The sequence below is a fragment of the Epinephelus lanceolatus genome, chromosome 17 (genome assembly GCF_041903045.1).
Source record: "Epinephelus lanceolatus isolate andai-2023 chromosome 17, ASM4190304v1, whole genome shotgun sequence".
In the NCBI taxonomy this organism is placed as follows: Eukaryota; Metazoa; Chordata; class Actinopteri; order Perciformes; family Serranidae; genus Epinephelus; species Epinephelus lanceolatus.
The window spans coordinates 7,397,516-7,421,420 of record NC_135750.1 but is presented as its reverse complement, the minus strand read 5'-3'; the positions used below and the strand labels follow the sequence as shown (position 1 = coordinate 7,421,420).

The window sequence follows — 23,905 nt, the reverse complement described above, 5'->3', positions numbered from 1 at the left end:
CCAAAATCAGAGCTGAAAGAGAGCAAATACTAGACTTGTTAATGACCAACTGTGGCTAACAAGTTTTCCACATTAACTTAAAAGGTGATTAAGTGTAAATGTTGCATTTACAAGTTGTTTCTGTGAGTTTAAAATGGGTTTAAAAATACAGTCATGCCAGATTAAGGCATTTTTAGGTGTGGAAAGATGACAGGTGCACTAAATGCTGCTCTTAATGATTCAAATGTTGGTTCAAAGCAAATCCAGATAGATTTTTTTAACAACAAAAGCCCTCTGATGGCCGGTCTATAGCCACTGGTCTTTGTCTAAGTATTATGTGTAAAAATATGATAGATAATAGATATATAAATAGATCTATACTGTTGGTAAATGTAAACACAGGCACACTATACAGTTTTTTATCAAGACGTAACCAAAGTCTGATTTTGTTATTAATTTGCACATACATTTATTTTTATTTTCCATATGTACAAAAACATCTTTCCACAGTGACGCACATGCACATAGTCTCAACACCGTTCTACCCAGAGGCGTCCTCAGAGAGGTCAGAGGTCAAACACTAGCAGCCCTGCAGCAGGTGGAGTTTATGAGCAGCATGACAAACAGAGCACTTCATCAATCAACACTAAGAAACCGAATCAGCCAGCAGCTTCCTGTTAAGCCAAATACTTTAACACACAAGTATTTCATGTAGTAAATCCAGGTATTCAGTCGGCGGTTTCATTCCACACCATTTAAAACGATTGTATTCTAATACGTTATGAGCCGGGGCAGTGAACCACGCCGACGTATGTGAGGAATGTTAAGCTCAGCCTGTGGAGCGTTCACAATATTAAGCTCAAGAGAGATCCAGTGTATTCCTGTTCAGAGCGGCTGTCTTTACCAGCTCAGCCACCAAAGCCCCAAACACCCAGCCAGCTACTGTGAGTGTGTGTGTGTGTGTGTGTGTGAGAGAGTGAGTGTGTGAGAGATAGAGTAAATGCATGTTCACCAGTGTGCCTAAATGGCACGGTCATTATGAGCTTTCAGCAGATTGCTCTGACAGGTTGGTGGATTTCCAGCATCTCCAGGTGTCCTGTGAGCTCCGCTGCTGAAAGTCACAAAGTCTGATCAGAGGAGTTTTGTTCAGCCTGAACTCTGTTTGTTCACACTAGAAACACAAAGAGGAGACCTGCTGAGTCCTGTAGTTAGAGTAGGATGCTAAAAACGGACAGCAAACTCAAAATAAGAAAATATTTGGTCGCAGTTACAAAGCAGTCTCAAACAGCTCATGTTAGTGTCTATAGACACATGTGAACAAACAGAGACAGGTGTTTCCTTAGTTTCAAACGCATTAACAATAAGAAACAGTAGCTTCAATCTGATCCTAATATGATCTTGGAGCCCATCCCCTGTCACATCTGGGGCAATGGACAATATTGCAGGAGATCCACTGATATCTGGGCCAAGACAATCCAACTAATCTCTATTAACAGATTATTGCAAATCAATGCAGATAAATAAAGCTAGCATCAGGCCATTCTTGGAACCCATCGGCTGTATTCGGCGTCTTGACTTCCAGCAGACGGCGAAAACAGCCTCTGGGGGCAGACCCCCGATTTTTTGGAATTCCAGTTTGATTTGGGCAGAGGAGGCAAATTTCCGTTTCCGACTTCCGTTTATATATAAGTAAATATGCTGAACCATTGCGATGTTTTCAGAGTTTGCAGTGACGCCAATTATGTTCCGGCTCGTTAGTTCACCGCACGCACCATTTAACCTGGCAACAACTGCAGCCGGCTCAAACGTGATTGGTCAATATCACACGGACTACAAACAGCCTGCAACCAGAAACCAGGGCTCTTCTGCTCTTCGTCCGGAGGCAAGATCTCCAGGGTTTGCCTACAGACTCTACATTCACTGAATGTAGAGTCTGTGTATAGAGACTAGCATCTGGCTAACTCATCATCAGACATGCACATAGGATCTGAGATTGCATTTTGGTCAATGTGTTCCACCTATCCACACAAAGTGTTTACCTGCCACTCAGTCGTGATTGGTCAATACCAAGCAGCAACGTCTGAGGCTGAGAAATGATCCGCAGGGCGGTCCTTTGGTGGCTCATTGAACTCTTGTGCTCATAAACATAGTCCGACTGTGTTAAAAGTTTTAAACAAAGTCGCTGTAAGTCTTTCATTTCCACAATCTTGTGGACTGAGCACACGTTTGATAAAACAGAGTTAAATCTCTCGACATCCATTTTCAGGCTCTCTGTGTGTTTATTTCGTTGCGGACGAGTAAAGGGGGAGCGCACATTTCCGGGAGGGTGTGTCCTTTTCAAAAATGCAAGAGGCGTTGCTTTGTTGCTGGCTGTTTTCTCCGGTTTTTTTAACACACTTCAGAAAGGAGTGTCCCCAGACTATCAGAAGGTGGAGATCTCTGATTGTCTGGTGGCGAGACTAGTGCGAAAGTGCCAAAAACTGCAGTTCCTCTAATGACCACTTGAGGCTGACTCCAGAACTGACTGAATCTCCATAGAACTCCATGTTAAAGTGCCCAACTTCACAGCAGAAATAAACATGTTTACAGCCTGGTACAAAAACTGTTTTGGTCTCTAGAGCTAATTTCAACATTCACGTCAACTGTACAGGAAGTGAATTTTTTTTATAACACTGTTTGCAGACATCGTCCTCAGTCTCAATCAGATCCACCTCTCACTTCCCCACATCACCAGCCACTCGCTCACATATGGTCACTTCTGGCTCCAACAAACCAAGATTGCAACGATATGCCAAACTAAAGGCTTTATAACGGCAGTCCAGAAACCAATGTCACTTTAGCTACGTCCATTATTTATACAGTCTATGGTCAATACTACTACTACTACAAATGGACTGCAAACAAAAACCAGAACACTTCCAAAACCTAAATCTTTTACAGTTGCCTACTGTACATATTCTGCGTACATGTGTAGAGATCTGTTTATAAAGATTAATGCTAATGTTTTATATGTTTATTTTCCTGCAAAATACATTATTGATAGATTTCTAATGAAGATAGAAGAGTAGAAGGGCTGCAGGGTCTTAGAAGTAGTCACAGATACTTCAGATGCACTGTGTTTATTCCATCTTGTGAAGGGCTCATTGCATGAGAGAAGTATACCGTCAATCAAAAAATGTAAAATGCAAGTCTTCTTCAAAAACAATCCAAGACAGACTGTAGGATTTGTGCAAAAATTAAAATTGATATCTAGTATCAGTGTCACATCTGTTAGGAAAACATATGTTGACTATAAATGAACACTGTATATATGTATTCTGTACGTGTGTGTGTGTGTGTGTGTGTGTGGATTCGTCTTGTCTGTGTCACTGGGTCTGATGGTATTCTTTAGTTCTTGTTGCCACATTTTGAGTTTGAAATGTATTCTGTTGTGCTTATTATTGGCATCGAAGTTTAAAATTTGAGTAGCAACAAGCAGAGATGGAAAGTAACTAAGTGCATTTACTCAAGTACGTCTACAAAGAACAACTTTGAGGTACTTTACTTGAGTAATTCCATTTCATGCTACTATATACTTGTGCTGTATTCTAGTCTACTTTGTACTCCACTACATTTATCTGACAGCTGTAATTTACATTAAAATATCACACGATAAGTTTAAAAATATAATACTAACCCCCTGCAAAAAAGGCATGTCTACTTGGAATCTCAGATTTCTTTGAGTTGTTAGAGCAATTTCCCCTTTAAACTTCTCAGGTGGCTTCATTTACATCAGTGGTTCCCAGCTGGTGGGTTGCGGCTCATGTCAAATTTGTAAAAATCACACAAACTAGTCCATACCCATTGAGTGCACAGTTGCCCACGTACAGTTTTACATGGTGTGTGTTTGGGATACAGGTCATAGGAAATTGCAGATTAAATAGTCAACTGAACCCATTAAGAAGAGCAATGTATTCAGACAGAGTGTTTGTGAATTTGATGGTACGATTACTTTATTGAAAGTACAGTAGTACCATTGCCAATAGTGGGATAGTTAGTGGGCTAAAACTGTACATTAGTAGTTGAGGTAGCACGTTGAAAGGCAGATAGTTAAAGTGTTTAAAAAAACATTCGGCCACAGGGGGAACTGAAGAGTTAAATTTAAATTTCTCCAGTCACCTTGAGGCGTCCTGTTCTACATATCTACCAAATTTAGTAAAAATCGATATGGCGGTTAGGCCTAGAAAAGAAATGAGCTCTCTAGCGCCCCCATTTTGTTTGATGGGGTCAATAATGGAGGGGTCCCCTCAGATTATGTGTGGTCATATGCCTACAAAGTTGCGTGGTGATGGGTGAAACCCTTGAGATGTTATACACCTTTATGTGATGAGCCACGTCCTCCGCAATATTCATTGCCTTATAGAAGCTCAGTTTTAGTAAGTTTTCCAACTTTTGCCAAGAGGGAACTTTAGATATTGGTTCCTAGATTATGTTCACCCAGTTTCATGCAGATCGCTCAAACTTCCTAGGAAGAGATCCATTTGAAGTGTTTTTCAAAAAAAATCAAAATGGCGGAAAATCTATATAAGCGGAAGTTATGGGTTCTTGAGGCAAATTTGTTCCTCATGAGGAGAGGCATCTCTGTGCAAAGTTTCATGTCTCTACGACATACAGGGCATGAGATATGCCCATTCAAAGTTTGTAATTTCAATCGGTTGCTATAGCACCCCCCTTTGGCCAATTGATGTAATATTGCTTCATTGGCATCCTCCCATGCCCCTCTACCACTGTGCCAAATTTCACATGGATTGACCAAGTCAGTGAGGAGAAAAACGTGGAACAGACGCACAGACAGACAGAATTTTCGTCATTATATAGTAAGATTTTTAAGTACAGTGAATTTTCGGCACAGAGTTTTATTTTGAAGCGCTGTTTCCTGCTATTAACATGAGTGAATAAGGGACAGCTGTTTGACAGAGACAGGAAACTAGCTCAAAAACATGGCCAAACACAAGAACGATGCCAAATGTATTAAACTGTGTGGACCTTGAACTAATGACGAAGGAGAAATCTGGACCCCATGGCTGGACCAGTTGGGAACCACTGATATAAATTAGTGTTTTCAAGAGGTAAAACTCTCCTATATGTCACAAAGAACAAAATCAAAAGATCACTACAAACTTACACAGCAGAACTTGCATCATGTTTTGTGTTCAGCTGATGCTGATGATGAAACTCAACAACCATAGAGGATGTTTGGCGTTTCCATTCTGTAGTTTGCATGTAGCTTAAGCAAATGTAACCTACCTTTTAAAAGGCTGAGTCACAAGGAGTGCTTGTCGAGTGTGTCATATATATGTAAATGGTTAACTCGTTTAGCATTTTATTTGAGTTGTCTCTCTTTGATGTCTGCCCAAGTCTGTCGAGACAATGACTCTGTTGAACATTTGCTGTTTGTCTCTCAATAGATAACAGTATCAGTTTCAGTATTGGACTGTTCATATAAAATTTAACAGCTGTCTGATCTACCAGTTTATGGTTTACTGTAATTTGCACCCATCTTGGTGATGTGAGGTCACTCAGATGTGGCAGGTCTAATGTCTGCTGTACTGAAACTCCGAAACAGCCACATGAACCTTTTGTTGGTGGATGACTGGGTCTGGATGTGTGAAGAGTTTCACAATAATTAAACCACTGACATGATGAACTTTGAAACTGTGAAAAGGTTTGTTGTAGGATGAGATCACATGCTAATGGTTCCTCTGTTTTTCTTCCCCCCTCCCTCCTCTTTTGGCCCCGCCCAGCCTCGGGACAACGAAGAAGGGGATTGGTCCAGTGTACTCAGCCAAGGCAGCACGCAGCGGTCTCAGGATATGTGACCTGTTGGCTGACTTCACTCAGTTCTCTGAAAGGTCTGTGCCAACAGTGCAGGATTATGTGTCTGTCTGGGTTTTGATGGAATCTGTATCAGAGTGTATTTGCTCTCTGAAGACCATTTGGCAACGAGTCTGTGACTAATGTATTGTTTGTTCAGTGGCTTACAGTCTCTTTCCCTTGCTCAAAGTCAGAAACATTACCTGTGACTCGCACACACACACACACACACACACACCTAGCTTCAGTTACAATGCCTGTTTCAATCACAGGCACTTTTCTAGGAACATTTTCATTAGCTTTACCTGCATTTTTAGTGGAAGTACTCAGGTCTATGCAGGCAGTCAGACTGAAAACAGCCCTGCATTAAAGCAATCAGAGGGGCTGCGGAGTTCGATCAAATACAATCCAGGAAGTCCAGTTAGAGCAACAGATCCAGGAGTTTGAAGGCTTAACAGACGCCGAAACTCTGCTCAACTTTTTTATGCACCTGCGACAGCTGTGGCCGGAGGCGTTATGGTTTCAGGTTGTCTGTATCTTGAGGAAATTTCTTCAAATTTGGCACATACATCTACTTGGACTCAAGAATGAAGTGATTAGATTTTGATGGCAAGGGTCAAGGTTACTGTGACCTTGTATCTGTCTCATTCTCGTGAACATGATATCTTAATTTTGTGGCCGAAGGTCAAAGGCCAAGGTCACTGTGACCTCACAAAATTATTATTTTTTTGGCTATACTTCACAAATTCATACACAAAATTTCAAACAGTTGTCTCATAGGATATAATGATAAAATTATGACATTATATATCTAAACGGTCAAAGGTCAGCTTCAGTGTGACATCATAATGTTCTGTTCTGTTTCTGACCATTACTCAACGCCATATCTTAGGAACAGAAGAGGAGACATTTGGTCAGATACTGAATTGGTGACACTAATCTTGGGTATCCACCTTTGAAACTGAAGATTGCATGGAGATTTTTTTTTTGCCTTTTTCAAACAACTGGATGGTCTTAATTCTGCCTTTATTTGGAAAAAAATCCTTGTCTCAGGTTAAAAAAGTGACGACAAAATAAATGCGTCCACTTGCCAAGATGCACGTATCTTTGTATAATTAAAAACACCAATAAAAATAACTTCAACACTCCCTGCTCCATCACTGGACTGGCCTCATTCAGATGATCGAGGAGGCTGTTTTTTATTTTACGCAGGGCGACCGTGGCCTGAATGTGGTTCCTGTGGTGGAGTTCCTGCTCCAGGGTTAATGCTCTCTGATCGCCCAGGGTGGAACTTCACTGACTGGTCAAACCAAACTCCACTTATAGCATTCAAAAAATAACTTTTCCCAATATTGGTCTAGTTTGTCTCGTCTACATGGTTCTTTAGATGTGGTGGGACGCAAATGAAAACACTCACAGGGGCCATTTTAGGGGTTTTTGGATCAGAGGAACTTTTTCAGAGTTCTAAAAAAACCCCCTTTTTTATTGTGTCTGCACCACAAGAAGTAGAAATGATTATAGTTGTTAGAACAAGTTTTGAGGGACTTTTTTTAGCTTCTATTTCAGAGTAGGTTCTCTCCCAGCACAGGAGGAACCCTGAGTGATGTAAGTGTACAGTGACCGGTCAAACACAGCCAATGCAACCTTGAGCTAAAAACAGACGTCACAAAAAACTACTTGTAATGAAAAAGAAAGGAAGAAAACACACACAAATGGACCTGACATTGAAGTCCAGGCTTTACTGAGCATATATGTGATGTATACAACGTGATTGATAGCCGGTTTTCGTCACTTAAGTGTTCCTGTTGGCGTTGCGAATGCGAACAGAAAAGAAGCTCTTCTATGTGTGTAGTTTTTGGAGGAGCTCCCCAGTGGGCAGTTCCTCTCTGGGAGCCTACACAGCTGTTTCATCCAAACATGCTTTTGACCCAGAGTTTAGTTCCTGGGACTTGTAGTTGATGAGGGGCAATGAATCTCTTTTGCAAAGTAAAAATGGCAAGATGTGTTTGTGAGCCTGTCATATGCTGTCAAAGCAGCCCAGGTGTTGGACTCAAAAGTGATCGATTTTGCCTGTTACAGGTTTAAAGTTCTGGCCCAGCAGTACAAGGCCATGTACCCGACTCTGGAGATTGACATCGAGGGAGAACTTGTCAAATTAAAGGTAATAAAGGTTAAACAAGACACAGACATTCCTTGAAACATTTAAGTTGTCGCCTTTGCAGTAACGTGTTGTGTGATTTTTAGGACTATGTGGAGCGGATCAAGCCCATGGTGAGAGACGGGGTGCACTACATGTACGAGGCTCTTCACGGCCCCCCCAAGAAGATCCTGGTGGAAGGAGCCAACGCAGCGCTGCTGGACATCGACTTTGGTCAGTACATCACCCTGCGTGCCTGTGTGAGCATGTGCACCAAAATTAAGCACGCCTTAGTCTTAACTTGTGTATATTTTCCAATTATCCTTTCCAAAATAAGCCAAGGTCTTTGTGCTAACCTTTCCTCTGAAAAAATAAATGTCATTTCTAATTGCCAAGCGCTGTTGAGTGCATCTGCAGCGACCCGGTGATGTTACCCTGAAACACTTAAGCTTTGTGATGCTCTTTACAAAAGCCTGCTCGGAGCTCAGACTAGGGATGATGGTAAGTTTACTAACTGCTACCGATGTGCTCTGGCATCCAGGCTTGACGTGCACGCTCACAGTTAAACCACTTAACGCCACCTGACTGTGCATGAGCACGAAGGCGTCCTGTGTCAGCAGTCTGTCAGTCAGTCGATCAGAGTCACAGAGGAATCATTGAATCCAGAAACACTCTCAAAAGGCTGATGAAAGCATGACAACTGTATTTTTGCTTTCAGGTAATGACACCACAGACTTAACGTACTAATCTTCTGGATGTGTGTCACTGAAACAGAGCAGACCTGTGATTATTGAGAGCAGTGACGCCACTGAGCTGATTAAATCACAGTCGAGATTCAACGCTGGTTATTATCACCAAACACCATGCTCATAGGGCACAGTGTGCTGCACACTGATTGGCAGATAACCTCCTTTTCTAACTTGATATATACTGTATATATACTTGATTAGAAAATGTGGCAAATATCACATTAAACCTTAAAGGAATGCTTTACACCCCCAAATGACCATATGTATATCACATATCATCATCACTCACCCTGTGTTAGATTGAATTTGTGAAGAATCTTTCTTGAATGGCTCCACGCTCGACAAAGAATCTGAATGTGGAGAAAATTCTTCATGGATTAAAGTCATAGAGGTCGCATTTAACATCAGCAAATCTATATCAAGATATCCTTTTACACACTCTCACACAACTCATGCAGAACAATCCAAACACATTTATCCAGTCACCTCCCAACAGGCAGCCCTTTGTGACGGGACACTGAACGAAATGTGAAACTTATTTATTTATTCATTCATTCACTCATTTTCATCCACTTATCCGGGGCCGGGTCGTGGGGGCAGCAGGCCAAGCAAATCATCCCAGACGTCTGTCTCCTCAGCAATGCTTTCCAGCTCCTCGTGGGGGACCCCAAGGTGTTCCCAGGCCAGATGAGATATGTAATCCCTCCAGCATGTTCTGGGTCCGCCCCGGGGCCTCCTACCAGTGGGACATGCCCGAAACACCTCAAGCAGGAGCCGCCCATTAGGCATACTGATCAGATGCCCAAACCACCTCAACTGACTCCTTTCAACAGGAAGGAGCAGCGGCTCTCTGAGATCTATGTTCTCTTCAAATCCAGACTCCAAACTGACTAACAAAAACGGTCATTTTACCTTGATGAACACAGGAGCTGCTGGTCTACCACTGCCTCGATCAAATAGTTGTATGTAGAGTTCGTATTAGAAGGAGAAGAAGAAGGAGAAGAAGGAGAAGCTTGAGCACCTGTCAAAACACAGGTAAAAAGTGCTTTACAAGCCCAATAAAAGACAAACCAATTAAAACAAGATCAAGGCAATAAGAACAGATCTGACATAACAGAGTTAAACACACAATAGTAAATCACTTAAAATCACTGAAAGGCAGTTTTAAACAAGGTGGTTTCCAGAACTGATTTAAAAGATGAGACTGAGTTTGCAGCCCAATCTCCTCAGGCAGGTCACCCCAGAGTCATGGAGCTCTGACTGCATAGGTTCTGACACCTCTGTGAATTAATCTGGACCTCAGAACAACAAGAGAAGCTGCATCTGAGGATCTCAGGGTGCGAGAAGGAACATAGGGCAATAAACAATCTGCAATATAACTTGTCTCTCAGGGCTTTAAGTAATCAATAAAATCTAAAAATCAATTCTAAAAGCAACAGGTAACCAGTGTAGGGAGTTCTGGATGAGCTGGACGAGTGAGAGGGATTTTCTTTTACTGATGCCTGAGGAAGAGGAATTGTGATAATCTAATCGACTGGTTATGAATGCATGAGATAACACAAGATAAAGAGTATGACCTTTTGTGTGAGTGGAACCAGTCCGACCACATGTTGAGTTTAAGGGTCTAAAAGGTTTACAATCTCCCGGCCCAGTCAGTCAGAGGAGCGGCAGACATGTACATTAAAAACACCAAGAAGGAGCAACTGATCAACACGGGGTGACATTTCACAGAGGCATACAAGATAAACAAAGTCTTCTTCACAAATTCAGTGTCACATGTTGAGTAACTGATACCCAAATGGTCATCTGTGGGGGCGAAGTATTCCTTTATCAGTATCAAGACTTCGTTGGGTGCATGAATGCCGTTGGTGTTTGGCCACTTTGACAGGACACATGACTGCTGATGGACACACGAGCTGCTGAACCTGTTCTTCCTTGATTACACAACAGTCTCTCTGAACATTGGGGGGGACCTGCATGTGGGAAGCTTCCAGCACAAAGGACAGAAAACTCAACCCCTCTTTGCTTTTATCACAGCTGCTGGAACACAATTTCTGAAGCACATTTTTTGAATATCTGTCAGTGTGTACCGATAGTGATCATCCCCTCAGGGCCACCCTTGGGTACGGTGCGAGATGGGCAAGGTTTGTTTTCACGCAGCTCAGTTATCAAGAGGCCAGTCAGCCTCGAGCCAAACTCAGTCACAGCTATTTGACTGAGTGAACCTGCTGGCTTTATCATGAACCAGTGAACATGTCCAAAGTTATTAGTGTCCACTGTCCAGTGATTGAAGGAGGAACAAATCAACCAACAACATCAGGACAGGTGCTAAAACAACAGATCCCCTATGTCAACACAGTGCTCTCTCTGGACACAGCTCATCACCCTAACTTTGCCAAGCTCACCAAGAAGATAAATGATTTTAAAGATCAGTGAAATAAGAGGACAAGAAAAGGTGCAGATGTGAATTTGATGAGCTGACCTCCTTGAGACCAGAGGTTTTCAGACTATAGCCCCATTTACACGGCCAGATTTTCCGCGAATGTTGGGCCGTTTTGCCGGCAAGCTGCAAGCGTTTAGACACACACAGCCAGATTGGCGAGTTGATCCAAGGTGCCCAATTTTCCGCCTCATAGGGTAGACATATTGGCGGAACTTTTTTAAGTTTAAAAAGACCGAGGTGGCCTTCCGCAACGGGAGGGGCTGTTGATGACTTAAACAGACAAATAGGAAACAGTTGATAGCAGGAATTAGTGAGCAGCTAGTAGCAAAAGGGAAACACAAACCTGACAGACACAGTAAAGATGAGCAACTGGGGAGACAAGGAATTGCGCACCCTCCTTGCCCTCGTAAACGGAGAGGCCATTAACCGTCAGGTGGCGGGGACGGTGAAGGACAGGCCGACTTACGAGAGAATCGCCGAAGGACTGACCAGCCGCAATTTCCCTCGGAGTACGTCACTGTTTACGTCACACGCTGAGCTACACATTTTGTTACTTGCTCACGCCCCCCATTGCCCCGAAAAAGGCGCATTCTGTATGAACAAAAGTAGGCAGGTGGCATTTTGCCGCACTCCCCGATTGTGTTTTTATACTGCCAATGCTGAAAGAAGACTGATTGGGCTTTCCTGCAAATCTGCACACTTCCTGTTTAAAAAGGGCTTGTGAGGCGGCACAAGAGAGTTGCCAGGGCGCTGTGTCGGGATGGATGTGAGGCAGATATGGGCTTTTGCATCGATGCTTTTGGCCGAGTCAAACCACGCTGCGTTTATTTGTGTTCCCATCACCTATTTAAATGCGCCGAATTGTGCCGAGCTGAGCCCGAGATGGACCAACTACAGAGTTGGGTCAGAGTGTGTCAGACTGCCTCCAAGCAGGTCACAGCTTTGTCATTATTTAGGGACGATCCAGCAATATACAGATTAATTTTATCATTCTGTCTCCGTTCTTTAAGCAATTAGCGATAGACGCCGAGATATTGGAACAGCCTGCAAGTCCATGATGATAAGTAGGTGGCTACCAACAACAAAAGAGGGCGCTGCTTTTAGACGCCACACCTTCATGTAGTGCAGCTTAAAACGGCAGGAGTTCATTGTTGTAGTTTGGCAGCTGATTGCTCACTAACAGATGTGACACAGCTCATGAAGGCAAATAAAGTGATTTTAAAGTACCTTCAATGCCCCAGTTTACCTCAAAACTTTACTCCTTCTTCAAGTCATAACTCAGTGAAATCTGAACACACAGACATGATACACGTAGTTTTAGAGTTGGTGTAATTTCCACTTTCCGTTGACCTTATTATCACAGTTAGCCATTCAGTAAATCTGCTGAGAAATCATAAAAATACACTCCTTATAATTACAGAACTTGCATGAGAATTGTCTCGTTTTTAAGTTTTCTTCAGCATCAGTGTGATCCAGTGATAGCTGGCTGTACATCCATGGGTACATTGCAAACAAGACTAGCTAATTCGGTGAACTTTTAATGGTGCCAATTTGCCAAAATGTGAAAACTGGGTTGGAGTAATAGCCCATAGCGAAATGTAGTTCCAATATTAACTTTAACTTGTTGCTCTGTTATTATTTTTGATATAATAAGGCTGTGATTGGGTGATTGACATGTGGAGATGGGGGTGATGGGGGTGATGCGGTGAGGGGGAGGCACAGTTTTTATCTGAGGAGGGTCCCACAGTGTCGGATGTTGAAGCCGCTGCTTTACACTCTGCCCCCTTTTTTTTGTTGCATGTTTGTTCAACTCTATCTTCTGTATAAATGAAAAGTATGATCACTCCTCTTGTCTTTGCAGGGACGTACCCATTTGTGACATCGTCCAACTGCACGGTGGGCGGGGTATGTACGGGCCTCGGGATGCCACCTCAGAACGTTGGGGAGGTTTACGGGGTCGTCAAGGCGTACACCACCAGAGTCGGCATCGGAGCTTTCCCCTCAGAGCAGAACAACGTAAGACAACACAGCAACACATACCACTGATCCATCATTAAAAATGACTTAAACTCAGAAAAGTGAAGACTTTTAAATCCTGTTTTTAAAAACTAAACCTTGTCTACATGGTTAAAACATGTTGTGATGACTTTTAAAGCAGCAAGTAGCTTTGTTTGCAAACAGCACCACCCAGTGGAGGTTTCACTACACTGCCACCAATAACCAGCTGTAGTAAACTTTATGTGTAAGGACAATAAATCTGCCTGAGACACCTGCTCATGACTGAAACTGAAGCATGCTCTTTAATGGATGAATATTTTCAACTCTAAACATCCACAAGAAAACACTCGAGTTATTGAGCAGACCTGAAACTGATGGACTGTTTCATTTTGTCGTCTTCAGGATATCGGAGAGCTGCTTCAGACTCGAGGGAAGGAGTGGGGCGTGACCACAGGCAGGAAGAGGCGATGTGGTTGGCTGGATCTGGTGCTGATCAAATATGCACACATGATCAACGGCTTCACCGCGTGAGTGTTTGTGTTCGTACTGATAAGTGTAGTTTTACTTGTTGAAACGTTTACATCCGGGTGAAAAGGTTTCTGACCAAGCATTTAATAGACTTATAACAATGCTATATGTTTTTTTAAGGACTGATTTTCACCAGATAGCAGCTTGTATTTGCAGGGTACCAGTATATCTAGGGGACCTCATGTGATTTTACCCCCACGTCTTTGTTTCATGCAGCACATTCTCACGGGACAAGCACTTGAATTTACTGACATTATCCTCAGGATATGATGTTAAGGTTTAATAAACATTTCTGCTGAGCCTGTTGAAAGAAAAATCTTACTGCATGCTGCCATGCATCTCTTCTGATGAATTTGAGCTTGCTCTCTCTGCGAGTGGGTCCCCATGCTATGTAGCCAGATGAGCCTGCTGCACCTAAAAGACTCTCAAAACTGTCATTTGTAATTGTAATTTGCCAGCGCAGCCAACTTAATTCTTGACCGGGAAGGCAGAAAAAAGGCAAGAGAAAACAAACAAACAGAGATGCCAGTCGTCATGGGACTAATATTATCACATGACCTCTGTATTTGGCGAAATATGGTGTGGTGGAATTATTACTTGTCAAGTTACAGTATTACAAATATTTCAAATTAATAGAGGTCCCCAAATAATACTAGTCCAGCTCAAATAGGGCTTAGAGTAGTTTTTTTATTGTCTCATTTGCTTATTTCCAAGTAAGAAGCCAAGCGCTGCAGGACACATACACTTTATTTGTTATATTTAGAATAGATGTTTGGTTATGTGTTGGTTTGTAGAGTGATGCATGTGTTTAATAACCTTCCTGTCCCCTTTGCCTTCCCAGGTTAGCACTCACCAAACTGGACATACTTGACGTGCTTGCAGAGATCAAAGTGGGCGTAGCGTACAAAGTCAACAACCAAGTTATACCTCACTTTCCAGGTGAGCTGGTTTGCGGATGAGTACTTGTTGTGTGAGTTTTAAGATAAAATCCAGCACTTATTACCGCTTTTTTTTCCTGATTGCCTCGACACTGTTAGGTTGTACACTAACCACAAAATCTTACACACCAGCAAAACATTATGCTTCTTGCAAAACTCTTCAAACTCTTAAAAAAAAGTTTGTTTTTGCATGATACAGTATATAAAAACCAATAACTCAGCGTATAAATGAAAACACTTTTTCTTCACAACACAGGTAGATTTGATAGCGGTAGAGCATGCATTTGTTTTTAATTTTCCAAGAGGCTGCCACTGTCTCTGACTTTTAACGTCAGGTCTGAACTGATGTCACCAGTGTGAAGGTGGAGTTTCTGCGATCTGCCTTCAGTGGATTTTGTCTAACCTCTTCTCTTCCAGTCCACACTGTTATTTTTAGAGAGCTCCATTTCAAGGCAGGGACATATTGATCTGTTGTCGGAGCTGTTTGATTGTGTTCTCCTGTAAAGATAATGGTGTGATATCACTCCCCACCATTCTCCTCAAACCCTCCTCTTATTGATTCTGCGCCAGCCAATCAGGAGGTGTTGCAGCACGTGGAGGTCCAGTATGAGACGCTGCCGGGCTGGAACAGCGACACGTCGGCTGTGAGAAGCTTCGAGGAGCTGCCTGAGAACGCCCAGAAATATGTGCGCTTCATTGAGGAACATGTGGGAGTGCCTGGTATGACCCCGCAGACACGTCAACTAAAAACCTAAACTAAACTAAAACTAAACCTCATTAGGTCTAAATTAGAGCTGCGACTAACCATTTTTATTATAATGTCAGACAACTCTGGTAATTTTATCATCTACAGTGCAGAACCCAAAATACGTCCACACACTGCCTCTCTGATGCTCCAGTGTCCTGATGATCCAATCAGCACGGCTTTGCATGCCTACTTTTTTATTTATTAGTTTAGTTAACTGATGACAGCTCAATGGGATGTACAGAAGGTTCAGCTGGTACTTAATTTCAAGAAGGCCATCTGCTGGACCACAAGGCAAACTACATCAAATGGTCGGCTGCGTTTGTAGACTGTACATTTTGAGTTGGGACAGGTCGGTAAAAAGTGACAACCCTGAAGTACACGTGGAACCATTTTGACAGAGGAGAGAGGGTGGTGAAACGGTGGATGATTACACAGAGCGATGTTTTCTCATATTTAAATTAATTTTAATTTCATTTTACATTAATTTCACAAAAACTTTACAAATAAAATTCCAACTAAAACTGAAACAAACTCAAAGGAGCCTTGAGAAGTCTAAATATGTTGGTTTACACTGCTAACATCTGACAATTTGTCAAATTCACGCAAAGCTTCACTCTCTCTGTCTTTTCTTTATACAGCAGTGGATCAGGGCCACTGTAGGTAAAATGATAATGATAATGATAATTCAAGCTGCAAGCAGCATTGGGTGGGACCTCGGACTCGCCGTTTTGGCCTCCAGCTCACGTAGACAGTTAAAGACAAAAGTTTAAGACGATTTTAGACCCCTCTCCACTCTAGCTCACAGCTGACAATTTCTCCACATTTACTCATGTCTGCCTTCAGCTGAGGTCCCTAATAAAAAGTTAGCAGGGGTAGGGGTGTAACATTCTGAGGAAAAACTCAAATTTGCAAGAACAAAACTTTGATGTTCTCTGAGATTAAAGTGGCACATTCATGAGAAAAACTCAAATAGTCTCTCAGATCGTAAAGTCATAAATTAGATTTGTGATTAAATGATTTGAGTTTTTCTTTTCCCCACTTGTATGGTTGGATTAACCTCATCTCACCAGAGACACCGCCACTTGCTGAATCTCATGTCTGCAGAGGATGACCTAAGCAAATTATACTTTGCAACTGTATGTGGCAATAAGGAAATACTCGTAATTTTAGCCCAGAATCACCTTCAGGACTCTCTGCTAGAGAGTCAGGTGCAATTGTTACCTCTCTGTGACAGCTTACCGGCTCTGAACTATAGTTGGGAACACGCTAGTTTATTAGCATTAATTTAGCTTGGCTCAGTAACTGGTCACTAGCTTTTAGCAGTTCAGTCCACTCCGCTGAAAAAAGGATAGCGAGGCGTTCAGGTGCCGTTCACCAACAATGACTTTATGCAGTCCTCGCCACAAGACAGCAAAAGTTAAGCAGCAGCCCTGAGCTCATCTAGACACTTAACTCTGCTGACTATCATCATTATTTTCCACATGCCGTTTTCACCATGACACACCCGAGAGAGAGCTGCCTCATCCACACAGCGAAGCACATGTCACACAGTCACAGGTTGCCCACAAAAAAGGGTGAACCCTTAACACGTAGAATAAAGAGCATCCAGGTAACGTCCCCGACGTCTGGACCCCGACAGCAACAGAAAGTTTGCTGATCTGGGGAGGAGTTGGGACGGTCTGGGAATAGACCCGCAGCACAAAAAGGATGGAATACAGGTACTAGTCATGTTTCCATTATACTTTTGCGATATACTTCTATATCGACACGTCTGAAAAACCACCTCATGAGAGCGTAAAAACTTTTTCTCGATATTTGAGAGTTTTTTCGAAATGTAGGTGTTTCCATTACCAGTTTTTTATTGCGATATTTAGGTTTTGCGCATTTCTAGGGTTCATGGAAACGCACTTACTGTTTGACTGGAGACATTTCAATAGTACTTAATACTGGGTCATTTCAGTTGATACCTTAAAGGCACCTGGTCCTAATCATAACAGGACATGTTAATTGGATGTTCAAATAATGGTCATTCAGCATCTCAGTGTTTGCTGGGATGCCCTGTTTACTGGTGGTGTCTGTGGTGTGATGAGGTTGATCCAGCCTCCCAAAGAAAAACAGTCTGGTTCCTTTATTTAAATTGTTTTTACTTTAATCACATAAATGTTGAGTTTTATTCCCCTGATTTCCTGTGTAAACTGATTTCTATGGGTCCCTGAAAACTTGCTGATTGGCACACAGACCTGAGACCTCTGGCACTACAACAGGACCTGATTAACACCCACCTCTTCTCCTCTGTTTCCTCAGTCAAGTGGATCGGAGTGGGCAAGTCTCGGGAGTCCATGATCCAGCTGTTCTAGATGGAGGGAGCGAGAAACACAAGCAAAGAGGATGCACAGCAGCGAATCAACTCTACCCTTCTTCCTCCCGCCCCTCACACACACAGCCTACCTACCTGTCTCAACTCTCCGACAGAGGCATGACCATCATGTCTGTTCTTAATGCTTTATATCATCAGACTGTCCCACGTTACAGACTGAACCTCTCTGGATCAGACTCCCATCAGACTGACCTCCCTGTGCGATTGTTTCCCAGCGTCTCCATCTGGGTTTTTAAAACTTTTACGATAACAGTTCCACGGTTAAGTCCCTCTTCTAATTTGTCCCCGTTTATATCATACCCATTTACTCCAGACATGCAACACACTCGGCAACACCAGCCGCCGTCAGGTCTGAGGGGACATGAGGGAATGGACTCAACACACACACACACGGGATCACTCCCTGGAGGAACTGTACACAGATGTTTGGTCGGTCAAACTTTTGTTCACGTGTATCTTTGTTAATTTATGCTGTGGTTTAAATGCGCTGTGCCAGTCTGGTGTCAATCAGTTTTAACCTCTGCACTTTAGATGCTTTGGACTACATCTGCTCTATGTTTTATTGTGCCAGGTGTACAACACATCCTGACACCATAAAGGGATCCTCTCATATTTTTAATGTGTCTCTCTGTGTTTGTTTTTCTGTCATCAGATGGATGTTTGGAGTTTTCATATCGCCATGTCATTCAGCCAAAAAAAAGGTTTTAAATTTCTTGTAGTGAGTGACCGCTTCCACTGAACGCTGTTGATGAAATGCTGACGCACATCAGCTCGAACTGTTTTTGATTTTATTAGGTGAGTTATTCATGGAGCAGTACAGAGATGTAAGTGATGTCTCTTTTTTTAAAGTGGAAATCGATGCAGTGTGCCGCCATCTTTCTACCCACGTTCTTGTGATTGTCTTACTATCATCGATTTCTTTGCACTTTCAGCACAATGCTCTGTTAAAGTGTTGAAGGCAACGGTAACAACCGTTACACACAAAAACACTGTAAATATGGATGAATACTGTACAAGACAGTTGTTTAGCTTCTTTTTTTTCATAACACATGTCTTTAAAGCCAGAAAAGAAGTCTTTGGTTGCAGTTTGACTTCATAATAAAAAAGTTGATACTCTTCACTGTTGCAATAATGAAATGACACCATCAATATCAGCCAATCAGAGCTGTCCACTGGTAAAAATGGTAAGATGTGTTGCTGCGTTCACTCAATGCTGGCAGGATGGGAAGAACAGGAAAACCTCCCGGTCCTCTGTCGTCGAAGTGATCTTTAAAATTGCCTTAATTAGCTACTTCAGTGGTGTTTGGAGCTGTTTGTTAAAGGGCAACTTTGGTATTTTTCAACCTAGACCTTGTTTTTTCAGATGTTTGTGTTTAAGTGACTAGTGGGAACAAAGGTTTTTGAAACTGGTCCAGTACTGAGTGAGAGGGCTGCAGTTGGCAGCAGCAAAACAGGCTGCAATGTAATCACATGGGGCAATTGCGCACCCTCAACGTATGTCCACTAAAGGTGTGTGTTTTTGCCATGGACGGGATCAGATTATTATTTTAAGTGTCCAACAACATTATGGATAGGATCCTAGCAGAGATAGACCTTTGTTGCAAAGAGTGAGGTCCTTTTTGTTTGACTGAAACAGCCCCAAAGTCACCATCGCCACCAATTTTAGGGTGTGTAGAGGCAGCATGTTTTCACATCTAACTGGGTGAATAAAGGGTTTAACTCAACCAAACCAGATGTTGTGATTGTTGTAACAGTGGAAAGATGAGCCAAGACGGCTTTTGTGAGTTTTTTTTTTTTTTTTGGTGGACTTTGAATGAAGTGTGTTTTATGATGATAAAATTACTGTTTATTTAAAGGGAGTCTGGCGGGTTTAGCGATGGCGGTTTTGAGGCTGTCTCAAACACAGAAGAACTCACTCTTTAACAAAAAAGGTCTATCTCTGTAGCAGTTCTTCAGACTCTTAAAATAACAATCTGAACCTGTCATAGACAAAAACAAGCACATTTAGTGGACGCAAGCTGGCGATGCACGATTGCCCCAAGTGGTGACATTGCAGCCTGTCTTGCTGATGCCAGCTGCAGCAGTCTCACTAAAAACTGGACCAGTTTCAAAAGCTGCTGTTGCCATTAGTCATGTGGTCAAAACACACGAGAAAATGGGGTCCAGGTTGAAAAATACCAAAGTTGCCCTTTAACAAGTGAAATCAGACAAATATAAACTGTTTAGCTCCTTTTAATTGGCCGAATCAATTATATATGTGTTATAGGGTTTAATTTAATTGTGGTGATTCTGGCTTTCCAGTCGCACCGACGTTATGTTGGTGCTATCCGACTCAGAATTACGACTAAAAGAGATCGATGTGTGTTTTTCTGACTTGATTGCTGATTAATTACAGTCTTAACAATATTCAGGTTGTTTCGCGCTGTGTTACCTGTTCCTGCTACAGTGGTCAGAAATAATGTTTAGACACTTATCACAATAAATAATATAGATCCATATGACTCAGCAGCTCAAGGCTGGATTACAGACCCTTATCCGGACATTGTAAGCTACGTCCTTTTTGGACTGAGTGCATACACCTGGGTAACAGAAGTAACAGAGCGTGTACCTCACAACATGGCGAAGAGAGATTTTTTTTTAAACTGTCAAAACTGAAGCTGCTGAGGTCAAAATATGACTTCCGGGGTCTCTTTTCTAAATATTGCGTACACACAAAACGAGGCCTGAAAGAGGCGTACGCCACTTCCCACGCAAAAGTTGTGATCTATAAGAACAGACTTGTTGGGAGAAACTTTGACCCATGCTTACAAATATTTTGGAGACAGGAAATTAGTGATGCAGACGGTGAGGTGGAAGCCTGATTGTAGAAACTCTAAATTATTTTTTGCCTTTTGTCTGTACATACATTTTCAGTGTGGATCCTTTGCCCTGTTTTATGAATGAGACCCTTGATCCCTAGTTTGGGGTCAAGCTCCTTTAGCACTGGAGCCTACATTTCCCATAATGCTACTCATTTGTGTCTTCCATGTTCATGCCGTATGAGAGGGATGGAAGAGATGGAAAAAAATGCCAATGTTAGGGACTTGTGAGCATTCACGTTTTCCGATAACTTAAGACAATGATGCGTAAACAGCATAAAAATACTGTTCATTTACAATTTAACACTTCTGCATGATGAGGCATCACACTGGAGGTCAGAACTGTTGACGTGAACATTATTTACAAGCCAGAAATAATTACAATAACTTTGATATGACATAAATGTGACATTAGACCAGACTTTGGAAAACTCCTCCAGAGCCTCAGAAGGCATTTGAATGTTCACAGGCTCCTTGTGATGAGTTAAAATTGTAGAACGCTCCTTTAATGAACAACGTGATCAGAGGCGGAGATTTAGGTTGAAAGGTTGTCTCAGATGTTTCGTAGCCACACAGCTGTCATATAAACTTCTATTCTAATTTCATATTACAACAATAACTATTTGCAGATGTGTTGTCTTTTTGTTTTATACGTCACATGAGAGAAACTCAACCTGTTTTCCAGAGGCGACAAATTAGTTACAGGTTTTATTTGTGGGGTTTTATTCCAACACATAATTAAGTATAAACATGGATGGGTTTGATAGGAGACATTTTGCATTCAGTATTTAAAACAGTTGGGAAGCATTTAGTCAAAATGTTGATCTGTAACTTTGAAAATCCACCTTTTTTCTGGTGACCTAAACACAACATGATTTTTCTCAGGAGATTAATTCAAGGAGATGTTGTTTGTTTTTTTAAGATCTGTTAACTTGATGCTCATCGTGTCTTGAGATTGTGTGTACCTGCGCTCTGTCTGCCAGGATGATTCACTCATTCATCTCTCTGTCTGCTCTCTGTATCTCCTTGTTTCCTAACAGGACAGCACATTTTCTTTCTCTTTGTCTGTGTTACAATGAATGTTTATCCCTTTATGTGCTCACACTGCCAACGTTTCACTGAATCCCCTTTTACAACCTGAAAATCTGCACGTTTTTGTCTTTCTTTTCTTTCCTTTTCCTCCTTCCTTCTCTTAAAGTTTAGCCCATTGACTGTACTTTTAGGGCAGAGTCCTACCTTGACATCTGGTGAAGACTAAGTGAATGTTTTAGGCTACGTACGCACAATACACACACAAACACCCTCAACACATCGGTCATCGTGTTTCATTTCACCCCATTTTCATGCAGTTTTTACACTTTTATTTCCAGTCGTTTTCAGGTTGAAAAAAATATGATCACATGTCCTGAAAATGTATCCTGACATGATGTTTGGTGTCTTTGGAAACTTTGGGATCCCCACTAGAATTTAAAATAAAGTTCTGTGGGTTTGAACAATGTCTGGCTGCAGAGCATGAGTTTGTGATAACGATGGAGTTAAACTCTGCAGGTCAACATCTGCAGTACTGCACTTCTTTATGTTTTTGAGATGTTATGTGTACCTTCAATCAAATCTGTTTAATTCCTTTAAAACTCCAAGCCTGAAGTCTGAATCATATTTCAGGGCTCAACTAGTGTCTGCATACACCGGCACACGCAGCACTCAGCAGGACTGACTGTGGGTCAGAGTAGAGGAAACTGAGCTAACTACTTTGCAAAAGTTCACTTAAAACAAGAGACATGTCGGACACCTTTATTTACTTCTACTTTTCAACAGAATAAACACGTTACCAGTTGTAACCAGACAGCGTTTTGTTCACTTCATTACCGGTTGAATCTTCAGTGTGAATGCAGTAGCCCGGCCCCCCCCATCCCCCCCGGCATCTCCGCCTATGGATAATCTATTAACTCTCAGTCATCCTCAAACTTATTTTCTTTCTCTTTTTGCAGACTTCTTCTTGTTTGTTCCTGCTGCAGATGGAGATGCACAGTGCCAGGTACAGCTCACATCATGACTGTTCTTTTATCTCCTTTGAGCTCAGTGTGTGACAGATGGTCAAGAGACTGAGCAAGACGGAGCAGTGGGAACACTGGGAGCAGTGGGCACAGGTCACGACTCAGGCTCCTCTTATTGAAACACTGTTGTTATTCCTTCAGGTGTTTCAAAATCATTTTATGAAAACAGTGTGTCATTTACAAATCATAGTCATATCAGTTGAAACGGATTACTGCAGCACCTGCAAGCTGCCTCAGCGCTGGGTGTTTGCTCACTCCTCATCTGGTTGGCCTAGAATTGTCAAAGGAAATGTTAGCACCATGTTTGCTTTGACATCACTTATTTATTTTCTTCCTTCCATCTCTGATAAATCTCTTATTATTTCCTCAGTTTGTTTATCAGGTAGTTGGCAACAGTTGTTTAATTTGTTGTTGTCTAACAGCTGAGATTCCATATTTACCCCGGATTTCCCAATTTTATTTTGGCTGCCCTCCTAAAAAAGCACATGTGCTCAGGGGTGGGAGATGTACTCAAATCATTCACTGAGTCTGAATAAAAATAGTGATACCTCACGTTGAAAATACTCAATTACAAGTAAAAGTCCTGCATTTATAAATGAACGTATTATCATTAAAGTGTACTCAAAGTATCAAAGGTTTGTCAGAACGGGCCCTGTCAGTGTTTTATTATTAAATACTGAACATTATTACCAATGCAGTAACATCTGAACAGTTCTTTAATGTTGTAGCTGGTTGTCTTGGAGTAAAAATTGAATACTTTGTGTATTTTGGGTAGTTTAGCATCATATACACCGATCAGCCAAAACATTAAACCCACTGACAGGTGAAGTGAATAACTTTGATTATTTTGTTCCAATGCATTGTTCTGCTGGGAAACCTTTGGTTCTGGCATTCATGTGGATATAACCTGACATGTTCCACCCACTCAAACACCGTTGCAGACCCCCCAGCAGAAAAAGAGCAGCATGCCACACTGCAAAAACTGTTTAGAAATGGCCTGTGGAGTGTGACAAAAAGCTCAAGGTCAAGGTCACATTTTAGGTCACATTTATTTCTATAGCACATTTAAAAAGACAGAAGTCACCAAAGTGCTTTACAAGAACACTGTGAAAATTACAATACCACATAAATAGAATGATAAATACCAAAATATAAAAACAGATACAAAATACAAAAAAACAAAAACAGAAACAAATATAAAAACAGACAAACAGTTAGAAACAACATCAATTACACATAAAAA

At 41.8% G+C, this 23,905-nt stretch overlaps 1 protein-coding gene across 1 annotated transcript in view; it reads left to right on the top strand.

Annotated features, from left to right (window-relative positions):
* adss2 (adenylosuccinate synthase 2) overlaps positions 1-18,868 on the top strand; it is a 39,783-nt gene extending 20,915 nt beyond the window's left edge. The window contains exons 6-13 of the mRNA XM_033613349.2: positions 5,763-5,870; positions 7,912-7,993; positions 8,077-8,203; positions 13,023-13,177; positions 13,562-13,686; positions 14,529-14,626; positions 15,196-15,345; positions 17,678-18,868. Coding sequence (XP_033469240.2) covers positions 5,763-5,870; positions 7,912-7,993; positions 8,077-8,203; positions 13,023-13,177; positions 13,562-13,686; positions 14,529-14,626; positions 15,196-15,345; positions 17,678-17,730 — 898 coding nt within the window. The 3' untranslated portion in view covers positions 17,731-18,868. The remainder of the gene's footprint in view (positions 1-5,762; positions 5,871-7,911; positions 7,994-8,076; positions 8,204-13,022; positions 13,178-13,561; positions 13,687-14,528; positions 14,627-15,195; positions 15,346-17,677) is intronic.
* Positions 18,869-23,905: the final 5,037 nt, after the last annotated feature.